The following is a 12,521-nucleotide window of genomic DNA, read 5'->3' on the forward strand; positions in this document are numbered from 1 at the left end:
TATCGCGTGGCATCAGAGATGCCAAATTCATTGACAATTCTCATAGTTTTTGTAGCCACGTTTCAAAAACCATCCCAAAATATTAACTTCTTAAATTGAAGAGTTCATTAAAGCAGTTCCCAGTCCTTGCCAAATCAATGACCAGTGACGACACGATGCAAGTAACCCCGTAGGGCTGGTCTATATGTTAGAAGTTAAAGAGACTTGAAAGGTATCCCGTTGACCGTGGATGCACCAACTTTGCCCTTTTCTCTTGGGGACAAATGACTTGCAGTTCCTGCTTTTTGTTATCCCCGGAACGTCGAATGAGCCTGAATTGATGTTGTAGAGCTGTCTGCGTGAAGTGGACAACCTGGGGATATACGACGATGCCAAATGGTTGCTCCGTGACAAGAGATAAAATGCGAGCTTTCGCTGGTTCTTCGCCTCGTCGAACTTAGACGAGATTATGTTACGTGGCGTCATGCTTGAAGAGCTTCCCTCGACCCTGGACATCTTTGCATCGTGTTCGCCAAATCTATGGCTGCGAGCGACGGTGGTCGCTAGATCTGAACTTCTGGATTTGATTCGCCATGCTTTAGAATTGGAGGCGCGGCTTTGAAGGAGGACAGATCTGACCACAAAGATGACGAAGAGGGTGGCTTGGCTTGGATGCCCGACAATGGTCGCCCTCGATGCTGCGATGCACCTTCGCCGATGGCGACAGCGAGGGAGCCGGTTGGGCTCAAGGTGGCTGCAGATTGAGGGGAAAGAGAGTGGTGGATGAGGATTTTTGTTAGGATTAAGAGTACAAACACAACGAAATAGATAGTGAATGGGAAAGACCAAAATCTCTAATTCACCTTTAAATGGCTTATTCAAGATTCCTATATTAGGTCTTAATCTCGTAATATTTAATAGAAAAAGAGAGAGCAGGTGGCAAAATTCATCCTGATTAACCTTTAAACTATGTTTCGTCTAGGGAAGGAACTGGAGACGGGCCGACCGGTCTGCGAGCCGATTATATATATTTTTAATTTTTTTTTTCAAAAATTAGTAAAATGTGAACTAAACCCTAAGTGAACTTCATCGACATAAATTCATTGACAAAAATTAATAAAATGTGAACTAAACCTTAATGAACTTCATTGACATAAATTAGTAAAATGTGAACTAAATCTTAAGTGTTTGACAAAAAAAAACTAAACTCTCCGTTACAATATTTAATTACAAGAAAAAAAGAGATTATATACCGGTAAATTATAAATGCACTTTGGAAGATAGGGAGGACGAACCATAGCCAATTTTTTTTAATAAATTTATATTGACTATTCCGAAAGGGAGAACCCAGCTGTCTTCACGAAAAAAGAAAAACAAACATATTACATCGTCTGTGTCAGACCCGAAACGAAACAGCTTACCTACTTTCAATTTCGATACCCCCCCGGTTTCATCACGCATATGGTGAGCCTTTTTCCCCTGTTCTGAAAACGGCCCTGCTTCCTCAGCGTCAGAGCAGAGAAGAGAGAAAAGAGAGAGAGAGAGACATGAGACAGAGAAAGAGAGAAAGAGACAGAGCCCATTGTGGACTGCTCCCCAGACAACCTTTTTCTATTTTTGGGCATTCAATTCCCTCCTCCTACTTCCCACTCTCTCTCTCTCTCTCTCTCTCCTCCCCTCGAGCAAGTTACGCGACCCCCTCCCTAGGGTTTTCCTAATTTAGCAATCCCCCGACCCCTCTCTCTCTCTCTCTAGATTTCGCGCTTGCTCTGTGGCAAGAAAACGGCTTAAAAAGATCCCCCCTTTATTGGGGTGCAGTGCATAGTACAAGACTACAAGTAGCAGAGTCTGGAGGGGTTCGCCCCGAGACACGAGCGGCGTAAAGTTATCCGGAGATACTTAGGTGGGTGTTTTGGATTGTACCCAGAATTTGCTGCTACGAAAAGGGGTTGCGGCTTTCGCCTTTTCTTGATCGGTACCTGGGTCAAGATTTCAGATTTCTGTTCGCCCGACGTCAAATTAGCACGGTAGTGTTTTGACCGTGTCTCTGGGATTTTCATGCGCGAAATTTGTCGATTGGGGCTGTGATAGTTGATTGGACCGAACGTTTTGTGCTCTGATTTGTGATTTTTTTTGGGGGGATGGAAGGGGTGTGTTTTGTGTTCTTGCATAAGAGGATGGCTTTTTGAGGTGGGTTTTTGTTGATTGTGGAATACTTTGCTGATTTAAGCTGTGCCCACTTTGGTGTTGCAGTGAACTGCGCCGGCTTTCGGGTCTGAATGAGTTTTGTTTTATCTCAAAGAGGTCAGTACTAGTGTTCATCGTCTTCTGTTTATGGAAATGGTGGCAAAATGTCCGCCGTATCTCTGATTGGTGGAGTGATAGGCAGCTGACTTTTGTTCTTATTAGAGATTTGATGACGTTATGATTGAAGCGAAATAAAACTGTTGTGTTTGTGGTGCAGGGTGTTTGCTATTTGATTTTGGAAGAGCTGGTCTTACTGTCCAATCCTGACGGTGAACGATTTCGATAGTTGGTTTTGAAACTTGCTGCAATTGTCGTGTGATCTCAGTTGCAGGGTAGCCAATTGTAGGAAGATGTCGTGAACAGCATGACTTACTCGAGTGAGCACGATCTGATAGGACTCTAGCATTTTCTTGTACTAGTTGGCGGGGAAGGTTTTTTTTCTTTTTCACTTCAAATGGAATACCCCTTTTCTTCCAAAGAGAAGGGTATGGGTTACTGGACTCCTCCAGGAGTGCAGGCGGACAGCTCTGCTTCTTTGGATAATGGCACAAGAAATTCGATCTTGGAGGATCCTTTTGGGAACTTTGCCGAGCTGATGAATTTCGATGGTTATGCTGGATTATGCAACAGTCCATCTACAACAGAGCAGATACTTGCATCCTATGGGTTACCGATAAGTCCATCAGCACCGTATGGATCATTGGATACGATGAATTTTACAGAACAAAGTTCTTTTTACTATCCCGACCGTGGCGGGGTGTCAAATGCTGTGGGAAGTTCTTATGCGTGTGTGGAAAGGTTGGCTTTTCAGCAAGCAGATAGCCAACTTGATTATCAGTTGGATTCCAATGACCAAAATGATTCAGGGCCTAAACAAGGTGAAGGTGCCCTTGGGCGACTTGGTATTTCTGATGTGGCTAATAATGCAATAGCCAGGCCTCTTACTCGTTCATTAGATGAGAAGATGCTGAGGGCGCTCTCCTTGTTCAAGGAGTATTCTGGAGGGGGAATTCTGGCTCAGGTCTGGGTCCCCATAAAGCTTGGGGATCAGTATGTCTTAAGCACCTGTGAGCAACCTTATTTACTTGACAAAATGCTAGAAGGATATCGAGAAGTATCCAGAACATTTACCTTCTCCGCCGAGGAAAAACTGGGAACTTTTCTGGGCCTTCCTGGTCGTGTTTTTACATCGAAAGTTCCAGAATGGACTTCTAACGTAATGTATTACAGTAATAGTGAATATTTACGGGTAAAACATGCAGTTCACCACAATATCCGTGGTTCTATTGCCTTACCAGTTTTTGACTCTTCTGATAAGTCCTGCTGTGCGGTGCTGGAACTTGTCACTATGAAAGAAAAACCCAACTTCGACTCGGAAATGGAGAAAGTGTGCCTTGCCCTCCAGGTTAATTTTCCTTTCATTGTTCCTCTAGAATGAAGATGACTGTTCTCTTCTTTGCCTTTCTTGTAAAAGTTGCGAATCCAGATGAGCGACACGCAATTTAACTACATAGTGCCTTTGCTGGAAACCACCATACTAGAAGTGCATGGCATATGGAGTTTCTTTTGTTACTTTTCCACCTTTTGGTCGGAGAATTCATAGAAGAGCTCCACTTTTTAGAGAATTCATATAAATAATAGCTATTTTCTTTTGTTTGATATATGAAGCAAGACTAAATCTGATCAATGACTTTTATTTCGCATGTTATACATCAAGACGATGCTTTTTGAGAGCAGTTGATCAAGCATAGTGTTTGTATTTGATTTCTGAAGATTGTGGAGTCTGCATACAGGCCTGTTTTATTTACATTCGCAAAGGTGAAGTATATTAGCTGTTTTTCCAGAGACTGAGCATGAAGTTCTGCCTGCATGAGGAGGAGAAGGGCTTAGCAGGAGTAGTGGATTGTACCTTGGTTGTAGCATACTGTCTAGAATTGTCAGCAAAACTGTGACATACTAACATTTCGCAGCGCTCATTTCGAGGCTACATGAATGGACTTCTCTTGAAGTCTCCTTTTGTTTCTTTGCACTAATCATATCATGGATTGAGACTTTCTTGGGGGCGCTTTTTACTTCGGGCTTTCTTGTTTGCTTCTTTGGCTGTAATTTCTGAACCTATGTGGGACATCAACCTTTTGGAAAGTTATTGCTTTGGCTTTATAGTGAAAAATAGTGAAAAGAAGTGTTTTATAAGAAACTTGTATGCGGGGGAATTTCGATGTCGTCTAGTTGATGCACGGCAAAGAAACACGTTCTTTGACATTCGCTTCAAGTATAAATGCTTATAACATTACAGAAAGGAAAAAAAAAGAGTGAATCAAATGACTTGAACTTATATATTATGGAATTATTTAGGGGTACCCATCAAATGCTAAGGTTAGGCATCGAATTTTTCTTTTTTACATCAGGATTTTCTTATGCTGTGGCTGGATGTTTTCATTAGTGCTTCAATGAGTTTAGGTGAATTTACTGCAGCTTTATTTTGTTCACTTTCTATAGAATTTTTTGAATTATCAACTTCAAATTTCCTTTTTCAGTCGTTTGTGAGTGTGGAAATTGACGGTTAGCAACTATTGCAGGCTGTAAATTTGAGAACCACACCACCGCCACGGCTTCTTCCACAGGTAAAACATAGAAAAAGAATTAAACGTAGCTTTTCTTTTCCGTGAGGCTGTACAGTGCTCCTGAAAGATCTATCATTATGCAGTGCCTCTCCAGTAATCAGAGAGCTGCCTTGGCTGAAATAACAGATGTCTTGCGCGCTGTATGTCACGCGCATAGGTTTCCATTGGCTTTGACATGGATCCCGTGCTGTTTTTCTGAGGGAGCTGCTGATGAAATACTAAGAGTACGCGTTAGGGATGGTAACAGAAATGCTAATGAGAAATGCATCTTATGCATTGACGATACTGCTTGTTATGTGAATGATAAGCAGATGCAAGGATTTGTTCATGCATGTGCAGAGCACTATCTTGAGGAAGGGCAAGGAATAGCTGGAAAAGCACTTCAATCAAATCATCCCTTTTTCTATCCTGACGTTAAGGCCTATGACATTTATCAGTATCCTCTCGTCCATCACGCGCGCAGGTTTGGCCTGAATGCTGCTGTTGCAATTAGGCTGAGAAGCACCTTTACAGGTGATGATGATTACATTTTGGAGTTTTTTCTACCTGTCAACATAAAAGGAAGTGCAGAGCAACAACTATTGTTGGACAACCTCTCACGTACAATGCAGAGGATTTGTAAAACTTTGAGGACAGTATCAGATGCAGAATTATTCAGTACAGAAGGCTCTAAAGTTGAGTCACAGGAAGTATCACTCCCAAACATTTCATCAATTCCCACTTATAGAGGGAGCCATCAGACAGTTTTATCCGATAACAGCACGTCTTCAATGGATAGGGGGCCCTCAAATGTATCTACGCCAAGAAGAACGGTCTCGGATCTTCCTCGAAAGCAGGTCATTTCCTTTATCCTTCTTTACCTGTAGTGAACATGTTTTACTCGGACTTTTCTCTGTCGCCTTTGTATGTTGTTTTTGGACTTCCTTTACTTGCCAACGCCCTCAATCTGCCTAGGGTACTTTGTTTTAACACATTAGTTGGTGGTTCTGCTTTGATGTCATTTTCTTTCAAAATCCCTGTGATAGAATTAGGGTTAGAAAGTTAAAAAGAAAAAAGGTTTCCTTATGAATTTTTATTTTGGTCGGAATCATTATGACTGTTCATGCTGTAATCTATAATATATTTATCTTCAATAATCAAGTATTGTGTGAGGGAATAACAGCTGGCAGGATTGTCATCATATGTAAGAGACCTATATAGTTTCATGTTTATTGGGCTACTAGACAATCTGAAGTACACCTTCTTACGTCCACGATTGTTGCTGCTGACATTTGAAGTTTCTGATACATATATGTTCAGCAGAAGTACCTGTTGCTAGGGATAACGGTTTACAGAGTCTAAAAGAGTTGATGAGGGGATTTTAGTAATTGGACCACTTCTTTTTCCCTCCAAAATCTGTTACGCTGAGGCTATGTCATTGTAGGCCAAAAAAAGAAAACAACTTGAATGTGCCCTGTTTTTTATTTCCACAGTAGAGATTATATGTGGAATTTGGGTCAAATATGTTTGTTAGAATATGCAAACCAAAAAGCTTAAGCTATTAGGTGAGAAGAATAGCCTCATAGACAAGCAATGTGAGATACTTTAACAATGTTGATATTGGTTAACCCAAAAATCCTAAAAAGTTGAGAACTTGTGGGAACTAACAGATTCCAGATTCCTGATTCCAGAGGTTCCAAGGGGTCACAATATAGGTTTTTAGGTTTAAAAAATAATCTAGTATCTGCAGGATAGGTTCCAGGGTGGCAGAGATATACACTATACGACCTGGAACTCCATTTCAGATTTACATTTTGACATTTATGCATACGGCGTAAATTTGGATCTTCTTGAAAGAGCTGAAGGTAGCGTTCTGTTCTTTGCTCTTCTTTTTTATAATTTACACTAGATTAGATTACAGAATGGCAGCATCATCTAGGTGAATGAGGCTGCCTTTTGAAATGCGACCACAGTCAGGGGCTCAGGGGCACAGATACATTTTCCAGCCTTTCTTTTGACTTTTCTGCAAAATCAATGGCCAAATAATTGTAAAGGATGTAGCAAGCCTTTGATGGTCAGATAAATGTCTGCACGGTAATAGTTGTACTCTTGGTATTTGGGGGAAGCATGACTGAAGTGATGGCATCTATGACATATTATCTCGTTAATTGGAAATCATGACTAAAGCGATGTTTGTTTCATCCATTCTCATCTTGCCCTTCCCTAGCTTCTTCCTTGTGTGCCACACTCCCATTCTCTCTTCTGTCGCTCTCCCTTTCTCTCACAGCCAATAATTATCCTCTTTTAAGTCTTGATGTGGAGTGCAGAATTTTTAATTGGATGATATGGCTAGGCTTGATCTTGTGGTGTTTCATACAGGATATAGTGGTTCACTTACATGACTTCTGACAGTTTTCCGAATGTCTCACAGGTGGCGAGTGTATCACGAAGACAGCATGAAAAAAAGCGGAGTACAGCAGAGAAAACAGTGAGTTTGAGTGTTCTCCAGCAGTATTTCTCGGGGAGTCTGAAGGATGCTGCGAAAAGCATTGGTGGTGAGATTCTGTTAAGAGGCTCTTAATTTGCCGTATATCAATGGTTGATTTGCATTTTTCACGTCAAATCTCCTCTTGTTTGAATCACACTTAATCAGCATAGTGCCTCTCGCTTAGATCTATCAGAGTTTTTAAGTAACCTTGGCCCGTGCATCTGTCTCTCATTGATGTTGCAGTTTAGGGTAAAAAGAGCTATATAATGGAAAGTAAGATGAGGAAAGAACAAAGAACAGGAAATTTGGATAACAGGTATAAATATGAAAAGGGAAAAGAAGAGATCTGGGCTAGTTGAGTCTTTTAACAATTAGGGTGCATTTATTTCAGAAGAAACTTCATGATAAAGGAAAACGTTTTTTGGGAAATCATTTTCCTGGAAAATGTTTTTTCCTTTAGATTAGGGAATTCATTTTCCTAACGTTAAGCATGCACATTTGATCGGCAATGGTTTTCCGTTGATCGATCAATTTCAGCAAACCAAACGCGTAAAATTTCAAAATATTGATTTGCGGAAAATGCTTTCCCTCAGACAAACACACCCTTTGATTGGGAATAAAGAACATATCCATGGTCAAGTTAACATAAATAGCAATTCCAGCCAAAAAAAAAAAAATACAGTAATAAAGCCTTTGTGCATAAAGAAAATGTTCATCTTGTAGAATTATTTGGTAATTGAATAATGAATGCCAACCATTTTATTTTCTGCGATGCAGTTTGCCCCACAACACTGAAAAGGATATGCAGACAACATGGAATTTCAAGATGGCCATCTCGCAAGATAAACAAGGTGAACAGATCGTTGAAAAAAATACAAACCGTGCTCGATTCTGTTCAGGGAGTTGAGGGAGGGTTGAAGTTTGACCCAAACACTGGAGGATTTGTGGCGGCAGGTTCGACGATCCAAGAATTTGATGCGCAGAAGAACTTCATACCTGATAAAAAACCAGAAGTGCAAAATCAAGAAGCATCTATCCAAGAAGAGGAAAAATCAAATCCATTTGTTTGTGGTAATAATTCTGCCATTAAATTGGAAGATGAGTATTGTGTCGGTGGAGACCACTCGGGGCCCTCAACCTCGAGCTTGCATTTGCTCAACATTTGTCACGGGGAAGCGAAGAAAACAAGTTTCAGTCAGATTGAATATAGGGAAGATTCCAAATCAACTGCAGTTGATGATGGTATTGTTGAGCATAACAGACCTGCTTCTTGCAGCATGACAGATTCTTCGAATGGCTCCAGTTCGATCATGCACGTCAGTTCCTCAAGTTCTCACAGCTTTGAGGAAGGACAGTATTCTAAAGAAAGAACGAGCTCACATGATAGTGGGTCTAAAGTTACTGTGAAAGCGACCTACAAAGACGACACGATACGTTTCAAGTTCGAGCCTTCCGCCGGGTGTTTCCAACTTTACGAAGAAGTGTCCGTGAGATTCAAATTGCAAAACGGGACGTTTCAGCTCAAGTACTTGGACGATGAGGACGAATGGGTGATGCTGGTTAGCGATTCGGATTTGCAGGAATGCCTCGAGATTATGGAATATGTCGGTACACGGAGTGTCAAGTTCCTCATTCGCGATGTGCCTGCTGCAATGGGCAGTTCTGGCGGTAGCAATTGCTTCTTGGCTGGATGCTCCTAACATCTGGGTCCATCTTGTTGTTGGGGGCTTGAAATTCGCCAGCATCGTCCTTACCCTGACGGTACCACGTCCATGATTGATCTTCAACGATGTTTTGGTGGCACATTTCACGGTTCTGAGCAGTGACTTGAATGATCGATTGGCACGGGCACGTCAAGATGAAGGAGGGGAGAGTGTAAGGAGAGAAATGTTGGAATCTTTTCAGTGAGTTTAGCATCTGTAAATGATAGAAGCAGCTGTAGAAATAGCACTTCCCTATGGGTTGAACACCTTGTGGTCCTGTCTTGTTCTCCCAATCTGTATAGACTTTTTATCATAGAGTGTGGGGAAAAATGAATGAAAGGGAATATAGCAGGCCCGAGTTCGTGCACTTTTTTCTCCGTCGCGATTTCGTGGAAAAGCTTTTACTGGGGCGTTCCGCGCTGTTTGCAGGAACAAATCTGATCCGATACTTGAGGTCTTTTCCAATGAAAATCTGTCGGAATTTTGTTCATTTTCTAGATTCAAGCAGGTGAGCCAACTCCTACTTGCTCCATGCTCATCCATTTACATGATGGGAAGAGCAATACATTGCTTTAGAGGTGGCCAACGGTTCGAACCGCGGTTCCGGTTCGTGGGCAAGCGTGAACCGGGCGCAACCGCCTCGGCGGTTCCGGTTCCGGGTCGGAACTGCACGGTTCAGTCCGGTTCGAACCGGTTTCGACTGTTCGGTTCGGAACCGGTTCCGGGTTCCTATTTTTTCTGTTTTTTTCTTTTCCTTTTCCTTTTCTTTTTTTTTTCTTCCTCCGCGGCCGGCCATAGCCGGGCCGGCGCGGAGGTCGCCGGCCTCTAGGCGAGGCGGCCTCGCCGGCGTCGGGCGAGGCCGGCCCGGCTCGGGCCGGGCGAGGCCGGCCGGCCTCGCTCGACGCCGGCGAGGTCGAGCCTCGCCAGCTTGAGTGCGAGGCCGGCTCGCCCGACGCCGGCGAGGTCGAGCCTCGCGCCTGGTGCGAGGCCGAGCCTTGCGGCTGCCGGGTGAGGCCGGCCTCGCCCGCCCAGCGAGGGCCGGCTCGCTGACGCCGGCGAGGTCGAGCCTCGCAGCGGTGCGAGGCCGAGCCTCGCCTCGCCGGCGCCGGGCGAGGCCGGCTCGCCCCCCCAGCGAGGCCGCTCGCCCGACGCCGGCGAGGGCCCTCGCCCGGACGCTAGCGACTCGCCGCGGCGGCCGCGGAGGAAGAAAAAAAAAATTAAAATATAAATTATAATTTTAAAAACAGAAACAAGGAAAAAGACAAAAGAGAAAAAGGAAAAACAGAAATGAAAATAAAAAATTAAAAATACTATTCTTGTGATAGAACATTATTCAATATAAATTGTGATTAAAATGTAAATTGTACTCAAATTTGGGGACAAAAAGACAAGAGAGAAAGAGAGGGCTTCAACTTAATAAATTATCATTAAGCACATTACAATTCGTTATAACGATCTTAAAAAAAAGGAGTACAATATATATACCCTAAAATTATCCCAAAACCTAAGCATTCCGTGCGCAGGGGACCGAGAGGTCACATATCGTCGGATTATATTTCGGTTTCCCTAAGCTCACGGGCGTACCCGGTATGAGAAACAAGAGTTCCCGAAATATTTGCCAACTCCAATAGTTCTTTTACTCCTCAATCGTCACTACCCGTTCCAAGTACATCGATAGTGGTAGCGGTAGTATCTCCGTCGTTAAAGAATTCGGATTCATTATTCCGATCTATCTCTTGTTGCCCTAGTATTGAGCCTTCGTCCAATCAAGCAACACAAGCTTGCATCTCCACCGATTTGGATATAATCTTGAACGATGTTCGTTCAAAATATTACCTCCGGAACCGAATGCTTGTTCGACCGCAACCGTAGAACAAGGGGTTGAAAAATCTGTTTTGCAATAAGAGAAAGGATTGGGTATTGGCTTGCGTGCCTCTTCCACCAATCCAAAATAAAAAAATCTGCTTACCACCTTCGCTTCGCAAACTCAAATAAAATGGTTAGATAACTCTCTAATTCAGAAATATTTCCTATTACTCCCTTTTTTTTTTGTCTATGTAATAAAAGTTGGTACCCTCTACTAATTTTAATCTTGTCATTTTGTATCTCCGTAGATTGAGAAGATCTAATATCACCTAAATTATATTTAGTATAAAATTCATTATATAATTCTATTACTACGTTTTTAACCTCACGTACTATGGTTGTAACATTTGTCACATCATAATGTAAACATTGATAATACACACGCAAAAAATCATTTAAGCCATCCAATTTGCAACGCGGATAAAAACACAAGCAACTAAATAAATCATGGGAATTTCACTATAATAATGAAGCCATTTCATTTTCATTGCAACTACAGTAGGTTGTAATTCAACATCATTTTCATATTCATCAAAAGTTCCGACAATATTAGTACACTCTACTAAAAATAAATGTGTAGTAGGATAATAAACACCAGACAAAGTATAAGTTGCATCATTAAAAACCTTTAAAAGATCTAAATTTTTTTGGCAAATATGCCACTCTTGTGGGTATAAATTAATCTCAGGTATATTATTAGAAATGAATGCACATAATAAATCTTTATATGCTAAAGATTCACTAAGCAAGTGGAAAGTAGAATTCCAACGAGTTGGAACATCTCTGAAATCTTTTGGCTTTTGCCATTATCTCTACAAAATCTACCCCATTCTTTCATTTTTTGGGATGTTTCCATAAAAATTGAATCGCCGTTTTTATTGGTTGAAGAAAAATATCAAGAGTTTTCAAACCATCTTGTACACATAAATTTAAAACATGACAAGCACATCTAATGTGAAAAATTTTCCACCAAAAGCGGGTTTACAAATATTTTCTAACTCGGCAATGAAGCGGTATTTGCTGCGGCATTATCAAAACCAATTGAAAAAATTTTGTTAAGCAAATAATATTCTTCTAAAACTTGCCTAATTAGTCTATAAATATTATTTGCCGTATGATGATCATCGAAAACTCTAAATGCAATAACTCTTTTTGAATAGTCCACTGTCATCTATCCAATGACATGTTATGCCCATGTAAGAATGATTTTGCCAATGATCACTCCAAATATCACTACCTATATGCACGCATCCATTAAATTGCATAAAAAAGTTTTGTAAATCATTTTTTCCATTTTTGTAAAGATCTTTAATTACTCGTTTAGTTGTATTTCTAGAAACACGTTTTGCTTGTGGAGCACATGCTTTTTGTACAAATTCATTAAAACCAAATCTTTCTCCAAAATTAAATGCTAAATGCTCAACGGAAATAAATTTGCCTAATTCTTCCTTATAAGTTTTTTCATTAAAACGAAATAAAGGGAAGTGTTAGGATTGACGTAAGAAATTTGTTGTTGCCCGATATCGATTCCGTTTCAGTTGGATGTTTGCTCATAAGATGTCGTTTAAATGTTCCATATCCTTGTCCTTTGTATATTTATATATTTTTCCACAATATTTACAAATTATATCATAC

General features: G+C 41.2%; 2 protein-coding genes across 5 annotated transcripts in view; one reads left to right on the plus strand and one right to left on the minus strand.

Moving 5' to 3' along the window:
* The window catches only part of LOC115688623 (60S ribosomal protein L38), a 78,154-nt gene that overhangs the window by 50,679 nt on the left and 14,954 nt on the right, over positions 1 to 12,521 (minus strand). The window lies entirely within an intron of this gene.
* On the plus strand, positions 1,540 to 9,375 carry LOC115688540 (protein NLP8-like). Of its 4 annotated transcripts, none has more exons than XM_056305422.1 (7): positions 1,540 to 2,006; positions 2,233 to 2,283; positions 2,444 to 3,631; positions 4,806 to 4,850; positions 4,934 to 5,686; positions 7,261 to 7,384; positions 8,095 to 9,375. In XM_056305422.1, exons 3-7 carry the CDS (start codon positions 2,681 to 2,683, stop codon positions 9,015 to 9,017), a joined length of 2,796 nt encoding a protein of 931 aa, XP_056161397.1. In that variant the 5' UTR covers positions 1,540 to 2,006; positions 2,233 to 2,283; positions 2,444 to 2,680; the 3' UTR covers positions 9,018 to 9,375. The 4 variants fall into 4 exon arrangements, with proteins under 4 accessions (XP_056161397.1, XP_056161398.1, XP_030470225.2 ...); XM_056305423.1 differs by having other exon boundaries at positions 1,540 to 1,882; XM_030614365.2 differs by lacking the exon at positions 2,233 to 2,283.

Source organism: Syzygium oleosum, unplaced genomic scaffold (genome assembly GCF_021117445.2).
Source record: "Syzygium oleosum isolate NSW1041296 unplaced genomic scaffold, Sole_v2.1 Sole_v2.37, whole genome shotgun sequence".
Taxonomy (NCBI): domain Eukaryota; kingdom Viridiplantae; phylum Streptophyta; class Magnoliopsida; order Myrtales; family Myrtaceae; genus Syzygium; species Syzygium oleosum.